The sequence below is a fragment of the Molothrus aeneus genome, chromosome 5, assembly GCF_037042795.1.
Source record: "Molothrus aeneus isolate 106 chromosome 5, BPBGC_Maene_1.0, whole genome shotgun sequence".
Taxonomy (NCBI): domain Eukaryota; kingdom Metazoa; phylum Chordata; class Aves; order Passeriformes; family Icteridae; genus Molothrus; species Molothrus aeneus.
This window is the reverse complement of record NC_089650.1, coordinates 46,537,285-46,558,877: the sequence shown is the minus strand read 5'-3', so window position 1 is coordinate 46,558,877 and position 21,593 is coordinate 46,537,285. Positions and strand designations below refer to the sequence as shown.

Sequence of the window (21,593 nt, the reverse complement as noted above, 5' to 3'; positions counted from 1 at the left end):
CAAATTTTACCCAGCAGTGAGGTGGGAGGAAAAGGTTGTTACTTCACACTGTAACTTGGGTCAGAATGGACCTCTGGAGACCTTTGATTGACTGAGGAGTTCAGACATTAAGTTGTGACTCTTGTATCAAATGTTAAGAACCCTTCAAGGAATGAAGGCTTGCAAAAGTATTCACCTAAGGCAGAAAATGCCAAGAAGTGAGGTTGTGCCCTTTTGTATTTTTATGAGGATACCTATGTATTTTTCTCAGTCTGGCTCATTTTTTTGTAGGAAGGATATTGTGTCCCTCTTTAGCAGTGAAACTTTGTATATAGAAATGCTATTGTGTAGAATCCATGGCATTATGGAGCAAGAGAGGAGGTGCAGAGTGATAAGGGTGAAAAGCCTCCATCTCTTGTTTTTAGATTCCCCACTTGAGTTGCTAAGATTAATTTCTTTCTGGAAGCTTGTCACTTGAAAGTGTACAATATGTCTTCCACAAGAACAATGACAGCGAGGTGCTGCTTCTAGATTGTGTCTGGGATTATCTGGAGTGCAGTTCTCTGGTGTAACAGAGATTCAGGGTAGGCTGCCAGACTGGTGAATACCTCTGAGAAGTTTGTGACCTGCCCATATTATATAGAAATTCTGAGAGGGGGAAGAGTGGAATCCGTTTTCAACAGTATAAGCAAAGTGTTGAGATCATGGATTGTTTCTCAGCATTACACAAGTCTGTCTCAGTTTTCCATTCTGCAACAGATAAGGTAGCAGTTTGAAATACTCAGTCCAGATCCATGTCTAGAAACACATTTCATTCATGGACAAAGTAAAGCTGAGGCCTTAAAATATTTCAAAGCTGTGATTTTTTTTCATGATTTTTTGTGTACTGCACATATACATATAGGGAAATTACAGCTGCTGGAACCATGTAACTATTTACTGTATGGCTTACAGTGTTTCAAAGAGAAAGATCAAGTTAATGCACCTTTAAGAAACAGGATTGGTTAATTTGTCACCACTTGCAGCAATTTTCAGCAAATTTCCTTTAAATGCCCTGTAAGAAAGCAATGTACACAGATACATCTTCAGTCTGTTTTAGGGTAATTTTTGTCTCTAAGAGGTCACAAATTAGAGGCAATGCATTATTTTGTGTTAAGATTTTTCTCACAAATATGATTCAAGATGCACTCTAAATGTAAATAGTATTAGGTCATGCTGGTTATCAAAATATAGTTTTCTCATTGTAGGTGAGTACTCAGGACCTATTTTTCATATGTCATCAGCAGCTGAAAAAGAAGATAAGGATGCCATTGAAAACTATGGAGTGTGGGTATGTAACACCAAAGGTTTTGAATTAGGAGCCTGAAACAGTAAATTGTATTATACACTGTAAAGCAAAGAATTATATGTTATATATGTGTAAAGTGAAGGAAACTTACCAGTCAATGAGTAATTCTGGAGAATTCTGTAGATAAAGGTTGTATAACAGCCTGAAGTAAAATGGAATACAGTCTTCTTACGATGGGGAAAAATCCTTAGTGTTATATTGGATACTTGCTGTTATACTAATTTGTTTCCCGCTGGTTTGCTTAGACTTTGTTCAGTGTTCTTCCTTTTGCACAGTGCTGAGAAACAGTGCAGTCAAATTCTTTTGTTTCCCTATGCAACATGCACATTCAAGTAAAGAAGGAAATTTGTCTATAAGTATGCTGATCTATTTGATTAAGTATGCCTGGCTTTCCACTTAGTAACAGAAGAAGAAACAAAAAAAAAAGTTAAATTTTGTGACCTCAGTGCTTTCCCTGTCTCTGCAAAATATGTGCTTTTTTGATCATGTTAGTAAGTGTTTGAAAAGGTTTTTTTCAGAGAGTGTTTTAGACAGGATTAAGGCAGACATCCTGTTTGTGTTGGGCCTACAACAAGAGAGGGACAGGGCTGGATAGAGGGGTCTGGAGTCTTCTGTAGCACCTGAAGCTACAGTGGAGCAAATCACTTCTACCCCACACCCAGGTATGGTGACAAAGGACCATGCTTAAAATTGACACGCAGAGCATGGAACTTCGGCCTACTGGAAGTGGCAGTGGGTGGGCAGTGAACTTGGGGGAGGGTGAGGCTGAGACAGATGGGAGCTGGCTGAGGTGCTCCTTCCCTGTCCTGAAAGCAGGAATTTGGCAGAGAGAAGGGCTTGGCTAATGAGAGAGAGGAGGTGAATGGTTTTAGCCCCTTGGGACTGAGGCTGCAGGCCTGTATGGAAGGCACTAGGAAGCAATGGGGAAGGAGCCTGTGAGGAGCAGGGTGTGGGGTCAGGGACAGGGGGAGACTAAGGGGCATTGAGTGAGCCATGGTATGGTTTTCACCTAAGTTTGGGTTCCTGACTTTTGGGATGAGGGAAGGAATGGACAGGTTTCCCTCATAAATGCTTTTCTTTGGATCTTGGAATGAAATTTAACATTCCTGTACCTTGGGTGAAGAAATAGGCCCAGTTGTCCATGTTGTAGACAATAAAAAGGTTGTCATGTTCATTAAGACTGCATAGCTTAGCTGGCAGGGGATTGTAAAATGCCAGACAGTATGGAGGAAGGAAGGTGAGGAAATATGGGCAGTTCCAAAGAAAAATGGTATTAAAGCAATAAAACATGAAAAAATAAATTGCTTTCTAACAAAGGCCACTGGTTACAAAAAGCAAGCAGGCCTGAAGGTGAAAGTAACCCTCGTCTAGACAACTCCATTCCTAGAAAAGCTGTGGTCTCTAATAAGTCCTAGTAGCTAGTAAGTCCTTTATTTTTAAGAAAAAGGTGAGTCAATGAACCTTTAATTTAGTATCCCTTGATTTATGTTATAAAATTTGTTTTCAGAATATCTTGATGCTGTTATTTCTGTTACACGATAGGATAAGTTTGCAATGGAAATTACCTAGATTAACTTCCTTTTTCTTGGTAATCTTTTTGTCTGTACCTGTTAACTTAAGGATAAATATGTTTTAGAAACTACCAACTTTATAGAAAACACAGCACATGAAAATCAGACTGACAAAGCAGAAGTTTCACATCAGGAAGCCCTAACAAAAAATGAGGAATCGCACAGTGCTGACAAGGACTTAAATCTAAAACCTTGGGAAGAAAGATATGAAAGAATGTGGGTTGAAAATGAGAAAAGGGAATTGAAAACAAATTTCAAAAACATTACAGCAGAGCTGAAGCAGTTGTTTGGTGAAAATGAAGCTGGGGAAACTGCTTCACTTGTGGAAGAAATACCAGAAGATGGCATTGGTGAAGAATTGAGGAGTTCTCACATTTTTTCATCTCCTGTGACAGAATCAAGTAATAATTTAGAAAGCCAAGGTGAATTTGGGGATATTAAACCTACACTAGGTGGAAAAATACCCAAAATGGAAATTGTATTTCCAAGTCATGGTGTTCTTCCTGATCAAAATAGCTTAAAGACATATGTAGAAGATACCTGGAATACAGATGAAGCAGTTGGCATTAACAATGTAGATAACAGAAAGGTGTCTCTAGCTAAAGGAGAGAAAAAGAAAATGCCTACTATGGAAACAGAAGAGAATGATAATGGAAATAGTAAAAGTGCAGAGGAAGGTCCTGCTTACTGCCTGAGACATAGCTTAGAATCAAGTATTTTGGGTGACATTTCTAATGCACTTCCTCAAATAAGACCTGTTTGTGCAAGGGATGAAAGTGTACATTCTGTAACAGAAATGAAACTTAAAAAGTACTCTGGATTTAATGATGATGTTCCCAAGAACTGCTGTATCAACAGTAATATAGGGGAAACTGAAAGTCTTTTCATTAGTGCTCAGGAATCCTGTGACGTGCTGGAAAGGAATCTTGATGAAGAGCTAAAAAGAGATATGGAAAGATTTAAGAGTAAGGTAGGAATGCTGCAAGCAGTATTCCTGACTTTGGAGAAGGAGAAGGTACAGCTGCAAAAAGAGGTAGTTCACCTGCTACTCCTTATTCTTTAGTCTTTCTCCATATCAATGGTCCTGTTCACTTCAGCTATTCATCATTAAATGAAGAAGCTTTGTGCAAATTAGTTGTTTGAATGAAAATAAAATACTTAAGAATCAAGACAGCAGTGGAGAGTTGCCTTTTCCCCTTTTTCAGAAAACGCAGAATGTGCTATTGTTGCACTTTAACACTATGTGGCACTCAGTTCCAGTGTAAGAAGTTATCACTTCATTGACATTAAAAGAATTGCACACAATTAAATCAGTTTTGTTTCTGAAACAAAGAATGAAAATAGCTTCTGAACAGGATCTTGACTGAACTTCTCATTTGCTGTGATTTCTGCATGATTGTGTCTTCATTGCCCTTCACTTAAATTCCTGTTTGCTGTGAGTGGAGATGTTTCTACTTGTGGGTTTGGCATCTTTTTCCCTGCTACCCTGCCTACCCTCCATGGAGGAAGCAGAACCAAGCACACTTCCATTTGATTTTTTTATTTCTGTTTTTATAACAAACATTGTGCAGTCCTTCTAACTCTTTAATCTGTCAGTAATGCTTTTGCATTTTTGTTGTTCATGGTTTAAGATACATTGTTGTTTTCTTTCTAAGGACCATGCTTCTGTTACATCATAGGATCATGAGTGAATTTGAAGGACTTTCAATAACAATACATTTTGTAATGTAATTTTTGTGAAAATACTTGTCTATATTTTTTTTCATTTTGCACTTCTTCAGAGGTAAATGCTGAGTTACTCAGTCTTGGATATTGTGTTTCTCTTTTATGGAAAGACTGATTAATACTTGAAACTTAACTTAATTTTTGTAGGTTGAGAAGGAAAAAAACACAGAAAGAAGTTTCAATACACAGACAGTGGCAAAAGAGGAAAATGTTGATAAATTAAATACACCACCAGCCAACATTACTAATCAGCAAATGAAAGAAAAGCTTTCACTAAAGAAGAATGACTCCTTGAAAATGGAGGATGAAAACACTCCAGAAGAAAAAGTCCACAAGAATTTTTCACCTGAGGAAAGGTCAGAAATTATTAAAACGCCAATGAAAGTAGAAACTAAAGACATGATCTCTAATTCATATCTGTAGGAATTCTTAAGTATCTTTCAGGTTTTCTAATATTGTACTAGTTGAAGCAGTTTCTTTGATACTGAAAGCAATACTGAGCAGACCACTGCTTCACAAACATTTAAGAAAAACACTTTTTTTTAGGAAGAGGGAAAAGATATTACCAAATGAATATTAAAAGTTTGAAGGAGGCATTGATATTTTTATGAAATCATAAGCAGGAGGGTTTTTCTGTCTGTCCTTCAAAGGAATCTCTGCTCTTAATACTTCCTCTAATGTGAATATAAGATACTGCCTGAATCTCATTCAGGTTCCACATTCCCCCCTCATTCCTAGAGCAAGGTTTTTTAAATACTTTTACATACTCCACAATCCTTGGAGTTAAGTCTGTATTTTATCAGAGATATTTTTAATCTCAGTTGTTTCTGAGATCTGACAGATCTGAGTTTCTGACATCATCTTATGTCTGTTTCAAAGAAATATTTTCTGTAAAGTTACTCAAGTGGTATTTTTTTTTCTGTTTAATGTAGTGAACTTTCCCTGAATCATGATGTTGCAAAGAATAATAAAGGACAGACTTCAAAGCAGAAGGCTAATCAGCAGATGAGCTCTTCCAGTGGGAATAATTTTCGAGTACCAGATGATAGCACTTCAAGTGAAACATCTCAAGAGGAAGAAAGGTACTGAATATAAAAACCATTATGACTAAAACTTAATTAATGATAAAAATTGACCTAAGGCTAAAGGTAAGTTTTTTTGTGAACCTGATGTGCACAGTGGTTTTTCTTCCTTCATGTGACAATATGACTTGATTGTGTTCCAAAGCACTACCTTTTTGCTTTATGTGCTTTGAACATCTTACCCAAGTTCATTATAAAGACAAATGTGCACAAGTGCTGGAAAATTACCTGAAGGTCAGTGTCTATGTGAACATGTATTTTTTAAAAGGGAGGCGAGAGACTTATACAAGAACACAGTTGCTATTTCATCACATGCATCTTAGGGTTTGAGTTTTTTTCTTTTTTTTTTTTTTTCCTTCATCTGTATATCCTCTTGACTTCTTGCCTACTTAGACTTAACTGTGAGGGGCAAAATGAGAAACAGAAATTGTCAACAGGATACAAGCACTGTTCAGCAATAGCTAAAACACTGGTGTGTTGTTAACGCTGTTTTGGTCAGAAATGTAACACACAGTATTGTGTGGGCTGCTCTGAAGAAAATTAACTCCACTCCAGTCAGCCTAAGTATATTAGAGAATCTAAAATTACAGTTCTTTGACCTTAAGGGAAAGAGTCTAAATACTGAAGGGAACGAAACCTCTAGTATTAAACAGGGAATGCACATAACTATGTATCTATATATCTCCATGTCTGTAGCTATATGATTCCTGTCACTTTAAATGAACAGTTATTTCAACTCTTTGCTTAATATCCAGTAAAAAAAATAATCTTCCAATAAGGATGATAATTTTTTCCAGTATTCACCTACGTCTAAAAATACTCTTGTATTAAATTTTACTTTCATTCCCTACTGAAATTACATTTTCAAAACAACTTTAGATATTGTTCTTAATGCAAGATAAACATTCTAGAACTGAAATACATTTCTGTTTTCCAGACCTGCAGCAAAGACAGCGAATGAAAAGAACAAGGTACTGAAAAATTAGTTTCTTGATAAATAGTTTTATCAGCTTTTAATCACTCAGATGGGACCAATCAGATATGGACTGTGAATGAAAGAATCAGTCATTCATGCATCTGTAATATTACATAGTTGTATACAGAAAATACTGTATTTTTTGTAGGTCAGCATACACATGGATGTAACTGATGACCTCGATTTAACTCACTCATCTGACACAACATCAGAGGACGTCAAGTTACCAACGTCCACCTACAAAGAGGCTGTGTTGCTCTTAGAACAGCTTACTGTGGATCATACAGGTATGTTCTAAAGTCACTTTTTCCTCAGATGTTACAAGTTTTTCTTTTGAAACATGGTTTCTTTGTGCGCACTCCTAGGTATCTTGGTTCATTTATATTTAGGATAACACCTCCCCACCACCCCCTTCATCGCTGACATGTGTGTACAGAGCAGCTGTTCCTATTTTTTGCCTTTGCCTGAGTGGTGGTTTTGTCTTCTCCTAAATATATTTTTATGAGGTGCCACCAGCATGGCTGAAAGGTTCAGTTGTGCCCTTGCATTTGGTCCATTGTCTTGTCTGGAATGGGGCCAGCCCTGGACTTTTCTCATAGAGAACTCCCACTGCCTTCCTTCAGTCTTCCCACTGCCAAAACTTTTATCACCTGCACCAAATCAAATAATTTACACATTAGAAGGTATTTATGCATATGTGCAACTTTGTCTTCTCTATCTCAAAATAGGTTCTGCTATTTTACTGAAAATTCAAAACATACTTCTTAAATATGAACAAATAATAGAGCATGAAAAAAATCGGTATGCAGCGGTCTGGAGAGAAGTAAAAAAACTGGAAAGTGAAAAGGAGGAATCAAAATTAATAGCAGAAGAGACTCAAGATTTGAAATCCATATTGGCTCATCAAGAAGTGGAATGGAAAAGTGATATCCAAAGCCTTAAGTATATAATCTTGTGTTCTGATAATGTGTTATCTTGTAACAGTATATTTACCTAGATAAACTTACAAATGATAAAACAGTCAATAGTTTATTTCCATATACTGTAAACGTGATACCATAGATAATGGAATGATGATAGAATTCTTTAAAAAGTTAAAAATTCGAGTAAAAATACAAAATCTGAAAATTTTTAACATTTTTTATGGTTTGAGTTGTTTCTGCAAGTTCATAGTGTAGAATATCTAATTTTTGTATTAGTGCTTTAGTTTCTCAACTATATTGCTAATTCCCAGGTTTACTTTGAAACAAGAAGAAGAAAAGAGGCTCAGACTAGAAACACTATATGAGAAAACAAAAGAAAAACTCAGAAGGAAAGAAGAGCAATATTGTAAAGAGATGGAGGAGAAACAGCAACTTGAGTTACAATCAAGGAATTTAGAAATTGAGTTAGTAACACTGAGAAAGCTCCTCAAACAGGTATGTTAGACAATGACTTAAACACTTGTATTCTTATTTTCTGCTTCTTTTTAATTGGTGTTGTATTCCAGTATGCCTAGAGAAGTGGTACTGTGTTCATGGAAGAGGCATTGGGTAACTATTGCCAGATTTTGCAAACAGCTGATTTCCAAGTAGTGTGTTCCCTTTTGTTTGTATTTCAAAGCCTAACTTTGAGTTATTTTTCAAAATTATTACAAAATAATAATTAAAATAACTAAATTATTCTGTATTTCTTCTTAATTTTCAGAAGAAAATTAAAATTATAGATGGATTATTGTAACTCTGGAAAGCAAAACTATTTAAAAGAATAAAAGGGAGAGTGGAACAATATTGCTAGCTTTGATTTTTCTGAAGGTGCAAGTAATTTAATTGTATTATTGTAGGTTGAAGATGAGCGTGATGAAACACAGAGACAGCTCTCTCAGGAAAAGAGTGCCAGAGCCCTGCAAGAAGGCATTTTGAGCAACCACCTTTGGAGACAAAAGGAACTAGAAGAAGAGACAAGAAGAACTATAGGAAAAAAATCAGATGTAAGGAGATTTTTTTTCTAATTAATTCAATTTCACCATGTTTGTTCTAAAGTTATAATAAAATTTATATTTTTTTTCTGCTTCTTGATGGATTATTTACAGTGTGATTTTATTGTGCAAACACCTCTTCTGTTTTCCCTTATGTCTTTAAAAGTTTTGAGAAGCAGTATCAGCGCTGTATGTACAAGTAGAAAGCTAAAAGAAAACATTATTTACACCATTTTTTACACTGTCTTGTTTTTATTTCCTTGACATTTTATCACCACTTTTTGAGGTTTCTAGCATTGAAACACCTAGCTACCTACATCCAGATTGGCCAGGAAGGAAGTTGACACTCTGTGTTCCCATTACTTGGGGTTTTTTAAATTATTTATTCCCTGATCAAGCTTGAAGTATGAAGTTCTGTTCCACCTCCACATATTAAAGTTTTATGAAAGAAGATCAGCAATAAAACTCTCAATACTAGTTAAAATAATTGAAGGAGAATAAGCAATCATGGACACTAAAAAAAAAAAGTCTTGAAAAGTTTAATGAATTTACTAAGAATGTGAAATTCACGGAAGAATTATTTGTTCTTGGCTGTACTGCCCAATAAATATAGGGTGAATATGTTTACATGGAAAATAATTTGTATAATAAACAGGCACTATACAAGACTCTTGCTTTCTAGGGATGGTTCAGCTGTATAGCAAACTTTCAGTAATGCCAAAAAAAAGTGTCAAGAAGACATTTAAAAAGGAAAATACCCATTTTAGCCTGGTAAGCAGAGATTTTACCAGATCAGTAACACAGCTAAATTAATCTAAAAGGGAATATTTTAAAGGCATGCATACATAAGAAAGCACTGTTATTTTGTAACCTTTATACCTGAAATATTTCAAATAATTTTATTATTTAGTTGCTGGCTTACAGAAAAAAAGGCATTACGTATTTGGCTTGTTTATTTATGGATGTGTTACGCCTTCATTCTATTCCTGCTTTGGACACATGCACTGGTTCATAGAGTAGCTTATGTCTTATGTGAAATTTCATTCTCATCTTTGCAATCATGTTGCAGTGTTAGAAACATTAAAATGCAGTTTAATGCTGAATTGGTTTTGTAGATTTATTTCCCACCTGGATATTTATTCATGTTCTCTGTCTTTCAGGAATCCGACACTGAGAGAGAAAAGGATCTGTTGTACAAAAATCAGTTACTGCAAGATGAGACTGCCGTGCTAAGACTAGAACTTGATCAAATAAGACTTAGGCACCAGGAGGAAAAAGGAAAATATTTAGAGGAAAATGAGACCTTGAAAGAAAAAAATGAAGATCTCCAAAAAGAACTTAAGCTGAATGAGGAAGCCTTAACGCAAACAGTTTTTCAGTACAACGGACAGCTGAACTTACTAAAGACAGAATCTGCAATGCTAACTTCCAAACTTGAGCAGACAAAAGAAAGCAAAGACAGGCTAGAGACAGAAATTGAATCATTTCGTTCCCGCTTGAACACTACTGTTCAAGAACTTGAACGTCAGCAGTCATCAAGAAGCGATGTTGAGCGAATGTTTCAGAGAGACCGTGACGAATGGCTTCGCCTGCAAAACAAGCTCCATCATGACCTCTCAGATGTGCAAGAAGCCAACAAGAGCTTGTCCCAGCAGCTGAGTAAAGCTGAAAGCAAAGCTAATAGTCTAGAAAATGAGCTTCACCAGTTAAGACAAATGCTCAGAGAGAAAACATTGCTTTTAGAAATGACACAAAAAGAATTAAGTCAAAGCCAGTGTCAGGCAAAGGAATATGATCATGCTCGACAGCTTGAAAAAGACCAAGTAAACAAACTTATAATAAAGCAGGAATCCATGCAGGAGCGATTGGCCCAGCTCCAGAGTGAAAACCTTTTGCTCCGTCAGCAGCTGGAAGATCTGCAGAACAAGGGGATCATCAAAGAAAAAGTAGTTAATGACGTGCAAGATCGGTTTAATGATATTTTCAACAAACTCAGAGCTGATACTGAGAAGCAAGTTTACCTAGTGGAAGAGAGAAACAAGGAATTAAATGCCAAATGTATTGATTTAAGAGAACAAGTCTTCAAATATGAGAGTGACAAAATAGAGAGAGAGGTAAAATACAGAGTTACAGCAATTTAAAGTTTTCCAGTTCTTGAAATTATTTTGTGTTTTTAAAGTGTATCAGATATAAGCCATATGCATGGGACCAGATAATGATGATTTGTTCTGGTTTGTTGTGTTTCTCTTGAAACTGGGAGGGTTTGCTAAATGGGGTGTTACTGCTCAGATATGAGCAGAGAGCAGAAAAAAGGTATCCAAGTCTGCTTTAATCAAGAAAGGTGATTCTTCTCTAGAACTTCTTTCATCTCTTTTCCTTAATCCATTTTTTGCCCTATAGAATTGGTTTAGGTATTTGATTTTTTTTTTTTTAGTATTGCATTGGTGGCACAGGTAAGTGATGTAAAAGGAAGAATGATCTAATATATGACAGTTGAGAAATGAAAATGCAGATGAGTGAATTGTGTGAGATGGACTTATATTGAGTTCCTACAAAGGAAAAACATTGCTTCTCCCTAAGTTGCTATCAAAATTGAAGAGTATTTTAGTGTCCAGGTATTAATTTATGAATATTCTGGGGCCTTTAAGGGGTCTGCCTAGAGACTGCATCAATATCTATGTTCCTAGGAGTAAGTAGGGTATTCTGTAAGGATGGTGTTCTGGCCAATTTCAGGTAGAGTAATGACTTAAAAATTGCTTTACCCATTTTGTTTAATCTCCCTTACTTTCTAGAAAATAGGAGCTAATAAAAGTCAGTATTTAGACACACTGGTGTATGGTTTGTTGCCTTTAGTGATTTGAAAAGTGATTTAAAATTACACTTCCTTCTTCCTAACATGTCCAGAATCTTTGAGTGAGATAAATATAGGCATGTGTGAGATAACTGCTTTATTCTTCATTTATCAGTTACTGTAAGGTGTGTGTGGGGAGAGAACTCCAGCAATACTATCAGTCATTTTAAGCTGTGAATTGCTGTGTATTCTTCATACCAAAACAATAGGTTCCCTCTGACAATACTAGATCTGTCTAACTGTATGAACTATCCAGGTTTTAGCAAACCTAATATGTCAGTATAAAGGCAGTTGTTATTATAAACTATACTTATTAAGACGGCTGTAAGAGGATGTGATTCAACATATTCTTAGAGTATATGTAAAAAGAACTTGTAGATATAGGTATTCATTTAATTATATTTGTAAAGTGTAGGAATAGAACAAAGAATGATGTGATGTCAAGTCCTGCCTTTGGTCAACAAAATAGTATCTGCAGTCAGATTATGGCTCTTGCATCACAACAGATTTCTTTGTATTCTCTTAGTAAAATTCCCGTGATTGCAGTGTGTGCTTATGCATGGTTTAAGAAGAACAATATCTGGATCTTTTATGTATTAGGAAACAAAAATCCTCATGAACAGCTGCTGACAATTTGGGGTGCTCAGCTGGGAAAGATAGAGAGGTGATTGTGCACATGCCTGCTGGTGACAGACAATTTCACTTGAGTTCAATCCAAAGACAAGTCTAACTCTATAATGAAATAAGTCAAAGTAAAGGCATTTTTCATTTTCTTACAACTTTGTTCATGCTCATTTAATTGTTTCATTAGGGCATGATCCGACAGCTGCAGCAGGAGCTTGCTGATGCCCTTAAAAAGCAATCTATGTCAGAAGCTTCACTCGAAGTTACTGCGCGCTACCGTAGTGATCTGGAGGAAGACAAGCTGCGCTTGCAAAAGGAATTGGAAAAGGCTAAAACCAAGGTACACGATGTCTGTAATTATATGAATAAATCTTATGGTGGCTGTTAAAAGTAGGATTGGATGTCATCCTTAAACCCAAGGAAAAAATTAATGATGTGGGAATCAATAGCATTGTTTTATAAACTTGGTGTCCAAGTCATTGACATGCGGACATTATGCCCTAACTTGGACAAAATTTTTTATTTGCAAAGGTGCTTTTCCCAATAAATTTGTGTCTATATTTATGCCTTGTTACCTTTGGTTTAGCCAAGCAGATTGTCTGATTTCTGAATTTCTACAATATTCAGAAATATTGGACTGCTGTGTTTCAACATTTTTATGCTCTTGCTTTCCCCTTGCCCCCACTCCCCTACCCTGCCCTGTCACCCGGTAACGTGTCAAATTTTGAATGCTGTTGTACTTATTCCGCATTTTTCCCCTTTGGCCCTGCTATAATTTGCCATCTTAAGTGGTTTTCCTGCAAGGGAAGTGTAAGCTCTTTCTGAGTTAGGGACTACCTTTTCCAAGGTGTGGGCATAGAGAGGCCTTGGAGTTCTGAAAGGAAAATAATTTAAAATCTGATCCTTATGAGGGACTTGTGAAGTCACTACAGACAGATGAACTTCTTAATTCATGTTTTCACAGAGGAGAAAATAAGTGACTACAAAAAGCATCCTAAGTCCCCAAAAGGGTCGGGGCAGCAGTGTCAGTGCTTAGAGCTGTGCTCTTGGAAATCCATGGAGGGATGGGAGAGGCCGCTGTAGAAGATTAGGAAGTAACACAGCTTGTGTTCATTTGCTAGTAGAAGCTTTGAAAGTTGAGATGATTACAGTTCTTTGGGCAGTGGTTATGAGCAGATATCTGCAGCAGGTGAGTCCTTGGGCAGCAGCTGACTGCCCTGTATAAAAGCTCACCTGATGACTGTGGACCCTTTATGTGATTTTACAGTTGCGGGAGGTGGAAGAAAAGTATCTTCAGTCTGAGCATTGTGTTCGTGACTTGAAGACTGCCTTGGATGGTAAGGAAAGAGAAGCAACAGCTTCTGCCCAGAAACTGCAGGACCAGCTGTTGGCATCTTCTGAAACTAACACTACTATAAAACAACTGGAAGAACACGTGCAACAGTAAGAGAACACAGTGGGGCGAGGTATCTGTCACTTGCAGGGATTGGCTGGAAACCACAGCATAGATAGGTAGCCTTGTTGTGTCACAGCAATTTATGAAAATTATGAACAATGTTCTTGTTTTTTATTATTTTGCACTGTTCTTTTGGAATTGGTGCCCTAGCAGATTTTTATAATAAGACCTGTATTTTTTTTTAAGCCTTGAAATTGAAAACACCAAATTGGAAGCCACTGTCCAGCAACAAAGCAATAGGATTGAAGCCCTGCAGAGAGACCTGCAAGCCTCTGCCTCAGTAAGCTGCTCATAAATTTCTCTTTTGGTGTCTCCTGAGCCTAGTTACCTATTTCTGTGGGGAAACTTTATGGTGAGGTTTTCCCAGAGAGCCAAGGGGAGCTCAGTGCCTGCTTTTTCTGAATAGAGGCTGCTCAGAAAGTAGCCTGCTGTACTTTCCAGCCATCCAGCTTTGAAAATTTTCCCATGCTATAGCAAGTCAAAAATATCACTCAAAAAGGTAAGGATTTGACAGCAGTACACTGGTGTAACTATTGTCTGCTTTAGACCCTTTGTAACATCAGATGCTGCTTTGGGGACTGCAATGTGTTCCATTTAAGTTATTCATCAAGTTTACTGGTAGAAATTCCACAGGGTATATTGATGCCAAGCCCTTTATGCCAGAGATCTGGCTGACATCATCAGACTGAAACAAAAATTACATGTCCCAGAGCTTTTGCTGTGCAGAATTGCTTTTTCTTTGGCTACTTGCTGTGTGTCTGTTCTCATGAAACAGTGAAGAGGACTGCTTGTGGTATCTGCAAAACTCAGTTTGAGCCTTGGAATTTACCACAGCTTCTACACAGTGGTTAATTTTGGCTTTGATAAGGTGCTAACATCTGTGGCCTGAATTAAGAGATTTTTTTTTATTATTGTTGTAGTTTTGTATTGTAGCCACTGAACTAGGGTTCTTGTTACGACTGTAGTTATCAATTATAGCTGAAGGTATTTTGAAAATCATTACATGTGATAGTCAAACTTTGTGATGTACTGATACTGTGACTGCCAGTGGGAGGGCAGTGACAAATCCGCTTTGACTAATAGGGCATGATTTTCAAGTGTGCTGGGGATGAGAAAAGCTACTCCTGCCTGTTTTCAATGAAGATTCTTTATATCCCACATGGTCTTTTCTCTCTCACTCTCTGTGTCAAATGCCAGAGGTGATGATTGCTAACAATTTTACAGTGGCATCAAACTAAGGCCATTCTGATCATTGTTGTGGGTGTAAATAGTGTAGGAATAGTGTAGGTTAAGAGGTTGTGTGTAATACTTTTGTCAGTGAGGTGTAACTTCAAGCTAGAAAGTGATAGTGTGCCTTCTTGCTTCTTGTAATGCTTCTCTAGGTTCATAACCGCCTGGAAGACTTGATAATGAGCTTGCAGACAGCACAGGCAGCTGCAGAGGACCACCACAAGCAGGTACATGACAGGCTTCTGTGAATGACTATTTTAGTCTTTGAATTTTTTGTGTATAGGTAATTGATGAAAAGATCATGTGGGTTCTGTAAGCACACAGCTGTTAAATATCCTGGTTTTAGGGCAAGGCATCCTCAAGGGAAAAGACTGTAAATTTCCTCATTTTCCTACTGCTGTGTTTTATATGTGTTGTGGTGTGCAAGATAGTTGTGTTCATCAGTGTGATTCATCTGATGAATTCTCTTCCCCATGCCACCTGCAGGGAGTGAGCCAGTTGCTGTGAAATGCTTAGCTGCCTACCAGGGTTAAGCCATAGCAGATGACTGATAGAGTGGGTGTTGTGGACAGCATGGGGATCTGTGGTTGAAAGCTGAGAGAGGAGAGCAGACTTTACAGATCCATATTTTCTTTGTAAGTTTGTCAGAGCTTATCTTGAGGCCATGTTAGTTTTTGTCGTGAGACCCCAGTGTTTTACCTCCTCTGTGAGGACTTGTGAAAGGCATACACCCGAAGGATTTTTTTTTTACCTGAGACTTTGTGTTAAGTGTTTTGTCACTTTCTGTAGCCAGTAAGCATCTCTTGTTTTTTCCTTTTTTTTTTTTTGCTTTTGTAATTGTCTTTTTTTTTTCCTTAAAAAATGCCACTAAAAGCCTCTAGTCAACTTCCAGTCTTTATACTTGAACTGAATCAGGAAGTTGTGTTCAACTCAAATGCATCTGTTAGGCAAATCATTGTCCCTTTAGCTAGAACCATCAATACCATTGTCAGTTTCAAAACGTTTTCTTGCTGTGAGGAGATATACAGCTGTCACAGAAGCCATGAGGGTAGGGTATATTCTGTGCTGAGCACTAGAAAAGACTGCATTAGAAAATATGTAATGAACCCTGGAGAACCTTTGGAAGAAAGCTACAGGGTGATTTTGTGTGTGTGTGTTTGTTATTCCCCAAAGTTCACCTCATCTAACTATCCCTATAGCATTCATTCTTTTTACTATCTTCAGTTTCTCTTCTTGGTTAATGTTTCACAAGCTGTGTTCTACATCCCACATTAACATTAACCATAGACATGGGATGGAGAGAGTTTCCATTTAAGTTACAGCTTTCTGTTCCAGTGTATTCTTTACAGTCACCTTAGTTTCTTCTTCTGCTATTGTTGCTTTTACAGGTGCAAAAGCAGAATGTGCTGGCTCTGACATCAAAGGACTTGCAGAGCATGTGGGAAGAGCAGTTTAAGTCAAGATCTAACCTCGAAGAGCGTGTTGCTCAACTTGACAGGGAAAAGGCAGACCTCTTTGAACAGGTAAATCCAGAAAATTCTCCAGAGACCTAAGCCAGTACCTGAGAGTACCACATTAACCTTTTCGTCGAGTTCTTAGATAAAGAGCATTTTTTTATTACCCCTGCCATTCAGGCTCTGGATATGTCATGATTTGTGGATCATCCAGGAAGCAAATGAAAGTTATCTGGGTATCTTGTGTAAGTTTTGGAGTGATTCTCTTTGAGAGAGTTCCCAGTATGGTTTGCCTCAGTTGAACACATCAAGCAGGGCTTCAGTTCCCCAGGTCTTTCTTGGATTCCTTCTGGCTATCTTCTGACCCCTTGTTTTCCGGGCAGGATTGAAGTATTTCATTTTTCCAGTGCAGTGCAGGGAGTAGCAGCAGCGTGTTTTCAGGGTAGTGGACACTTAAAATCCTTGCAGAAAAACATAGTGAAGGAATTCTGGGGAGATGAACTAGTGCTTGGGAAACCAGAAATGACTGACAGTTGCAATGGGGCAGTCTTTCCCTCTTTGCCTGTAGAGGAATAAAGGAAGTAAAAAGCAGCTAGCACATAAGTTGCCACAAAGAAGGGGTGGAAGGGAACAGTTTATTGAAAAAATTCCCAAAGATAAATTCCTCTGCCTGCTTATCAATAAAGATCCTGTAAAAGCTTTAGATTAGTTTGTATTCTCCCATGATAAGAATACTTAAATAATCCTTACTATGAGTTGAGAACTCTTATAAGTAGTCCAGCATCTTCTCCCCCTTTGTTTCAGTGGAGGCTTCTATTTTTGTTCTTCGATATTGGCCCAGTTTGCTGTGAAACCTAACGTGTAACTTGGCTAACAGAGATGGACTGCAGCTTCTCCATGGAGAATGCTAGAGACACATATTGCACATAGGTGTTGTTTTTACATTTTGTGTATGTCGTGTGTCTTTTCTGTTTTGAAAGTGTGAGAGTGAAAGAAAGAAAGTGAAGAAACTGATAGAGTTAAAACGCCCAGTTGAACTCCGTCTGGACCAAGAAATGAGACGAAACTTGGAACTGCAGAAAGACTTTAAGAGGTATGGCTTTTCAATATGGTGAAGAGATATCCCTGAATAGAAGTGCAGTTTTATTGAACTGTAATGTAAGAATATTGGAATAATTACCAATATAGCTGGACGGGACATGCCTGAGCTTCTCTGGCCCTTGCTGCTTGACCAAATATGGGCAACTGTGGTGGTTTCACCCCAGAGACACCTTTGGCTGGGTGGATGCTGCAGCTGGGCACCTGGAGACAAGTCCAGGCATGCAGGAGCTCAGGTTTACCTCTGACAGAGAAGCTTTAAGGCGATGCTGAAGGAAAGGAGTCGGTTCTGATGGAGGGTTTCGATCCAGAGCTTTGTTCTGGCCCACAGGCCTCTGAATCCAGCAACAGCTCCAACAGAACTCCCAAACCGTGTGGTTGCTGGCTCTTTTAACCCCGGGGAGAGGGGGAGGGAAGGGGTAGGGATCCCACCAACCAGGTACATGATAGGAGGTCTCAAGGGACAAAGGACACCTGGATGGCCCAATGTCCCCCCAGGGGTAGATGGCATCTTTTGAATTCTGCCAATCACTCCACGCCCTGCCCTTCTGGAATGCCAGGATTTCCAGACAGTACTCGGCAGGGGGCAAGGGTGGGGGGAAAGAGAGGTGACTGACACACCTGGCAGGGAATTGTCATGGGAGGAACCTGAGGTTATGAGGTAAATCCTGAAATCACAATGAAACATAATAGGTACACATACTCTGCAAGCAAACTGAAGTCTTGTGTTAATTCCTGCAAGGTACCTCTGTGCATGAGCCTATACTTACAGCTGCAAGAGGAATTTCCAATCCAGGTGGCCCTGCAGTTCTCCAGGGGTGGGGAAGAAAGTCTTCAATTCATCTTTTCAGCTGAAATTTGGATGTGTCAGGTGATTTGGGGCACAGGAAGACCAGGTTTTTTATCATCAATTCCTGGTACTTTCAAGTATGTTAAAGATGAAGAAAGCTATTTCTGCATGCCTTACTGGAGAGCATATAGAAAAGGTTGCTTATTCCTGTGTTTCATTGTTTCCTGAACTGATTTGCTATTTAGGTTAAAGAGACTTCTCAGTAGAGCTACGAAGAAAATAAAGGTGTATGAGGAGAGAGAAATGGAGTCACAGCTTAATTTGAAGGGAGAAATGAAGAGTAGATACTCTGAAATGGTCAATGAAGTTGATAGATTGAGAACAAAGGTGAGCTCTGCTTAATTTGAGGTTTGTTTGGTTGTGGTGTTACTACTTTTCAACCCTGTGTGAAGCTTTGCCAGTTTTTCTTGTCATGTTGATGATTTGCTTTCCTTGGCTGTATTTTTGATTTGATTGGTCTCTTTCAATGGTTTTTCTACTGTTAGAGAAGCAGGTGACTATTAACTAATACTGATGTAGTCGTCCATATGGGTAAAGATGCGATCCTAAAGTGCAAAGCAGCATCTGCAATGGCACCAGAAGGGCAGACTGTCATGCAGAGAAAGGGCAAGCCAAGAGTGGCAGCAAGGCTGGCAGGGTCCATGACCTCATTGGCCAAGGAGCCATCCCACAGCCACTCACCAAGAAGAACAGGACAGGTCTGGTGACAGCAAGCAGGGTCAGCCAAGAGTGCAGATCCTTAGGGAGGGCCTTAGGGATGGGCAGTTCTGCTGTCCTACCAGGTTGTCATGTCCATGGGTGAGGGTCAGGGCTGAGTATGCAGATGATAAATAGTCTCCATGGACAAATCCCTTCAGTGATTTTAACTGAATTCACTGCCTTTAGTTGCCCGCTGAGTTTCTTTTTTTTTTCCCCACATATAGGTTGCTGAACTTTCCCAGCAGCTGGACATGGAGTCTAAAAAAAGCATGCAGCTAGAAGCCCAAAACCGGGATTTGCGAGAAGAGCTATCTACCCTGCACGGGAACTGTGAAAAACTGGAGAAGAGCAAATGCCAGCTGAAAGAAGAAGTGGCAAAACTCCAACATCACTTAGAGACTAACATGGTAGAGCACAGCCAAATAGAGCAGTATAAAAGAGAGGTTGATGAACGAGCAAGCCAAGAAATAAGACAAAAACTACAAGAAGTCAACCTATTTTTGCAAGTGAGTGACTTTTCTGACATGTGTCTGTAGGCACTCTGTAGACTTTGGTTGTGGTCACCATTTTTTAGTGTTTTGTTTTGAGTGCCTGATTCTGTGTGTTAGTGCTGTACTTGTGTCTGTGCCAAAGGGCAGTGGGAGAAGGGCATATGGCTGGGCAGGAGTGCTCTTATGGTGTGTAATGTCCCTGAAGGCAGGTCCCTGAATCAAAAGCTTGCCCAAGGTAGGTTTCCTTTTTGCAGTGTTTGGGCTGTCTGTCCACTGGTCTGCTCCTTCTTTCTGTTCATGCTTGAAGAGGTGTTGCACCTTCCAGCTGTCACAGGCAGACCTAAAGTTCCAGTTTTGTCCTTGCACAAGGGAGAGTGCTCAGAAAACAAGTGACTGAAGTTGCAGGTGTGGAGATGGGGAGGAGGTGAGGCATCCTGCTGAGGTCTTTGAGGAATCCTATTCTCCATGCCCTGTCCTACAGAGATAATGCTCTTTCATTAGTAGCTTTGAACAGTGGTGCTGATTTGGGCTTCATCCTGAGTGAAAAGAATTATTTACCCTGGTGGTAGCTCCAGGGTTCTGCCTTTCCTGCTGATGGTAATGAAGAGGCACAGCTGCCTCTCTAAGCCAAGCTGGGCCCATGATCTTGGGTACATGCAATTGAGAGGTGGGGAGAGTTCTCTTGGTCTTTGTGGTGGTTGAAGGTGCACTGTCCCTTTCAGGCACAGGCAGCCTCCCAGGACAGACTAGAACACATCAGAGCAAGTCATCATGCTTCTCTGAGAAACCAGCTAAAAGACAGAATTAGAGATCTCGAATGTGAATTGGACAAGATAAAAAATACTCAACAAGAAAATACTTTTCCAAAAGAATGTGTACAGGCAGAAGTGGAAAAGTACAAGGAGCTGTATCTGGAGGAAGTGAAAACTAGACGATCCTTAGCAAAGAAACTGGAAAGGTAAGTCTGTGCTTTCTTTGGACTGGTAATAAGAGACTCCTTTTTCCTCATGCATATATATTTCTTGTTAATTTCTCTTCTGCACCTGGCCAGCAGGTGAGGTGCAGAAGAGCAGGTGAAAGCCTATGATGACATGTTTGTGGAAGAAGTACCTTAAGACCCTTCCCATTTAGCAGGCCTTCATTTCTCCTTAGTGTTTCAACAGGAATACAACTGATCATGGCATTAACAGGAGACTTTTCGAGTTGATGTTGTTTTAACTGGCAGCTTTGTTTGCCAGTCTCTATAATCTCATCCTCTGTACAACAGAAAAAATGAATTTCATGTCCTTTATTGTTTGAATAAGAGTAGGCCTATCAGGGAACAGATTTCTGTTCTGTGAAGGAAATATAGGAATTACCTTTTTTGGCTTCTGTTTAAGCAGTGGTTCTGAGCTTTGAGCTTTCTTTGGGAAGGGGATCAGCCCAGAGTTGTTACAGAGGTGATGTTACAGAAGAAGCTCTGTAAACACATGGCTTTCACAGAAGGCTTTGAAGCCCTCATGCTGAGCACTCCTAAGCGTTGGTGACGCTGCTCCTTGCACTGAGTGTGACGTCCTAGAAACAGGCCCTCCAAACAAGCTCAGGTCAAATGATGTACTACTTTTGGAGGCTCTTCATCTCAGAAGTCAAACAATAGTTGAGGACCTGGAGAGTAACTCTGGGACAGTGTTGCTACTGAAGGTAACTGTTTGTGTGCTTGCAAATGTTTCAGAGCTAATGAGAGACTTGAGGAAGCCAATGCTAAGCTCCTCCGGGAGCGCCATAAAAGCAAATCGTTAATCACAAGCAGCATTGTCAGCGGAGGTCTGGCTGCAACTCCAGTTCTGTATTCAACTGCACTGGGACATCTTGGCAACAATTTGGGACTGAGCAGAAGTCTCAGTCTAGGAGGAAGCTTCCTCACCCCAGCTGAGAACACATTATCCTCGAGAAACAGGGTTGCAGCCTTTGTGGCCAAGGTAAGCATTTTGAAATACTCAACTCGTGCTGAAGAGTAGCCATATGCAAGGTTCTCCCTTTTAGCCTGAAGTTAGAATCCATTTATTGTTCCATGCCATATTGTCTAATAGGCCAAAGCAACTGCTAATCCTCAGAACAGTGCACAGCTGTATGTTGTAAGGCTGAAGACTTCTGGCCATCAGGGTTGTAAAAATTTTCAAGAGGGTAAAGGCCAAAAAATATTTAAGTCAAAGCAGTGAACTG

At 39.0% G+C, this 21,593-nt stretch overlaps 1 protein-coding gene across 2 annotated transcripts in view; it reads left to right on the top strand.

Moving 5' to 3' along the window:
* ANKRD26 (ankyrin repeat domain containing 26) overlaps positions 1–21,593 on the top strand; it is a 47,596-nt gene that overhangs the window by 18,932 nt on the left and 7,071 nt on the right. For both annotated transcript variants that reach the window (XM_066550566.1, XM_066550565.1), the window contains 20 exons: positions 1,227–1,309; positions 2,948–3,931; positions 4,771–4,979; positions 5,556–5,705; positions 6,643–6,676; positions 6,830–6,968; positions 7,410–7,623; positions 7,916–8,099; positions 8,504–8,650; positions 9,799–10,752; positions 12,301–12,453; positions 13,381–13,556; positions 13,756–13,849; positions 14,952–15,026; positions 16,188–16,322; positions 17,234–17,346; positions 18,387–18,528; positions 19,125–19,406; positions 20,114–20,349; positions 21,103–21,349. In XM_066550566.1, coding sequence (XP_066406663.1) covers positions 1,227–1,309; positions 2,948–3,931; positions 4,771–4,979; positions 5,556–5,705; positions 6,643–6,676; positions 6,830–6,968; positions 7,410–7,623; positions 7,916–8,099; positions 8,504–8,650; positions 9,799–10,752; positions 12,301–12,453; positions 13,381–13,556; positions 13,756–13,849; positions 14,952–15,026; positions 16,188–16,322; positions 17,234–17,346; positions 18,387–18,528; positions 19,125–19,406; positions 20,114–20,349; positions 21,103–21,349 — 4,751 coding nt within the window. The remainder of the gene's footprint in view (positions 1–1,226; positions 1,310–2,947; positions 3,932–4,770; positions 4,980–5,555; positions 5,706–6,642; positions 6,677–6,829; positions 6,969–7,409; positions 7,624–7,915; positions 8,100–8,503; positions 8,651–9,798; positions 10,753–12,300; positions 12,454–13,380; positions 13,557–13,755; positions 13,850–14,951; positions 15,027–16,187; positions 16,323–17,233; positions 17,347–18,386; positions 18,529–19,124; positions 19,407–20,113; positions 20,350–21,102; positions 21,350–21,593) is intronic.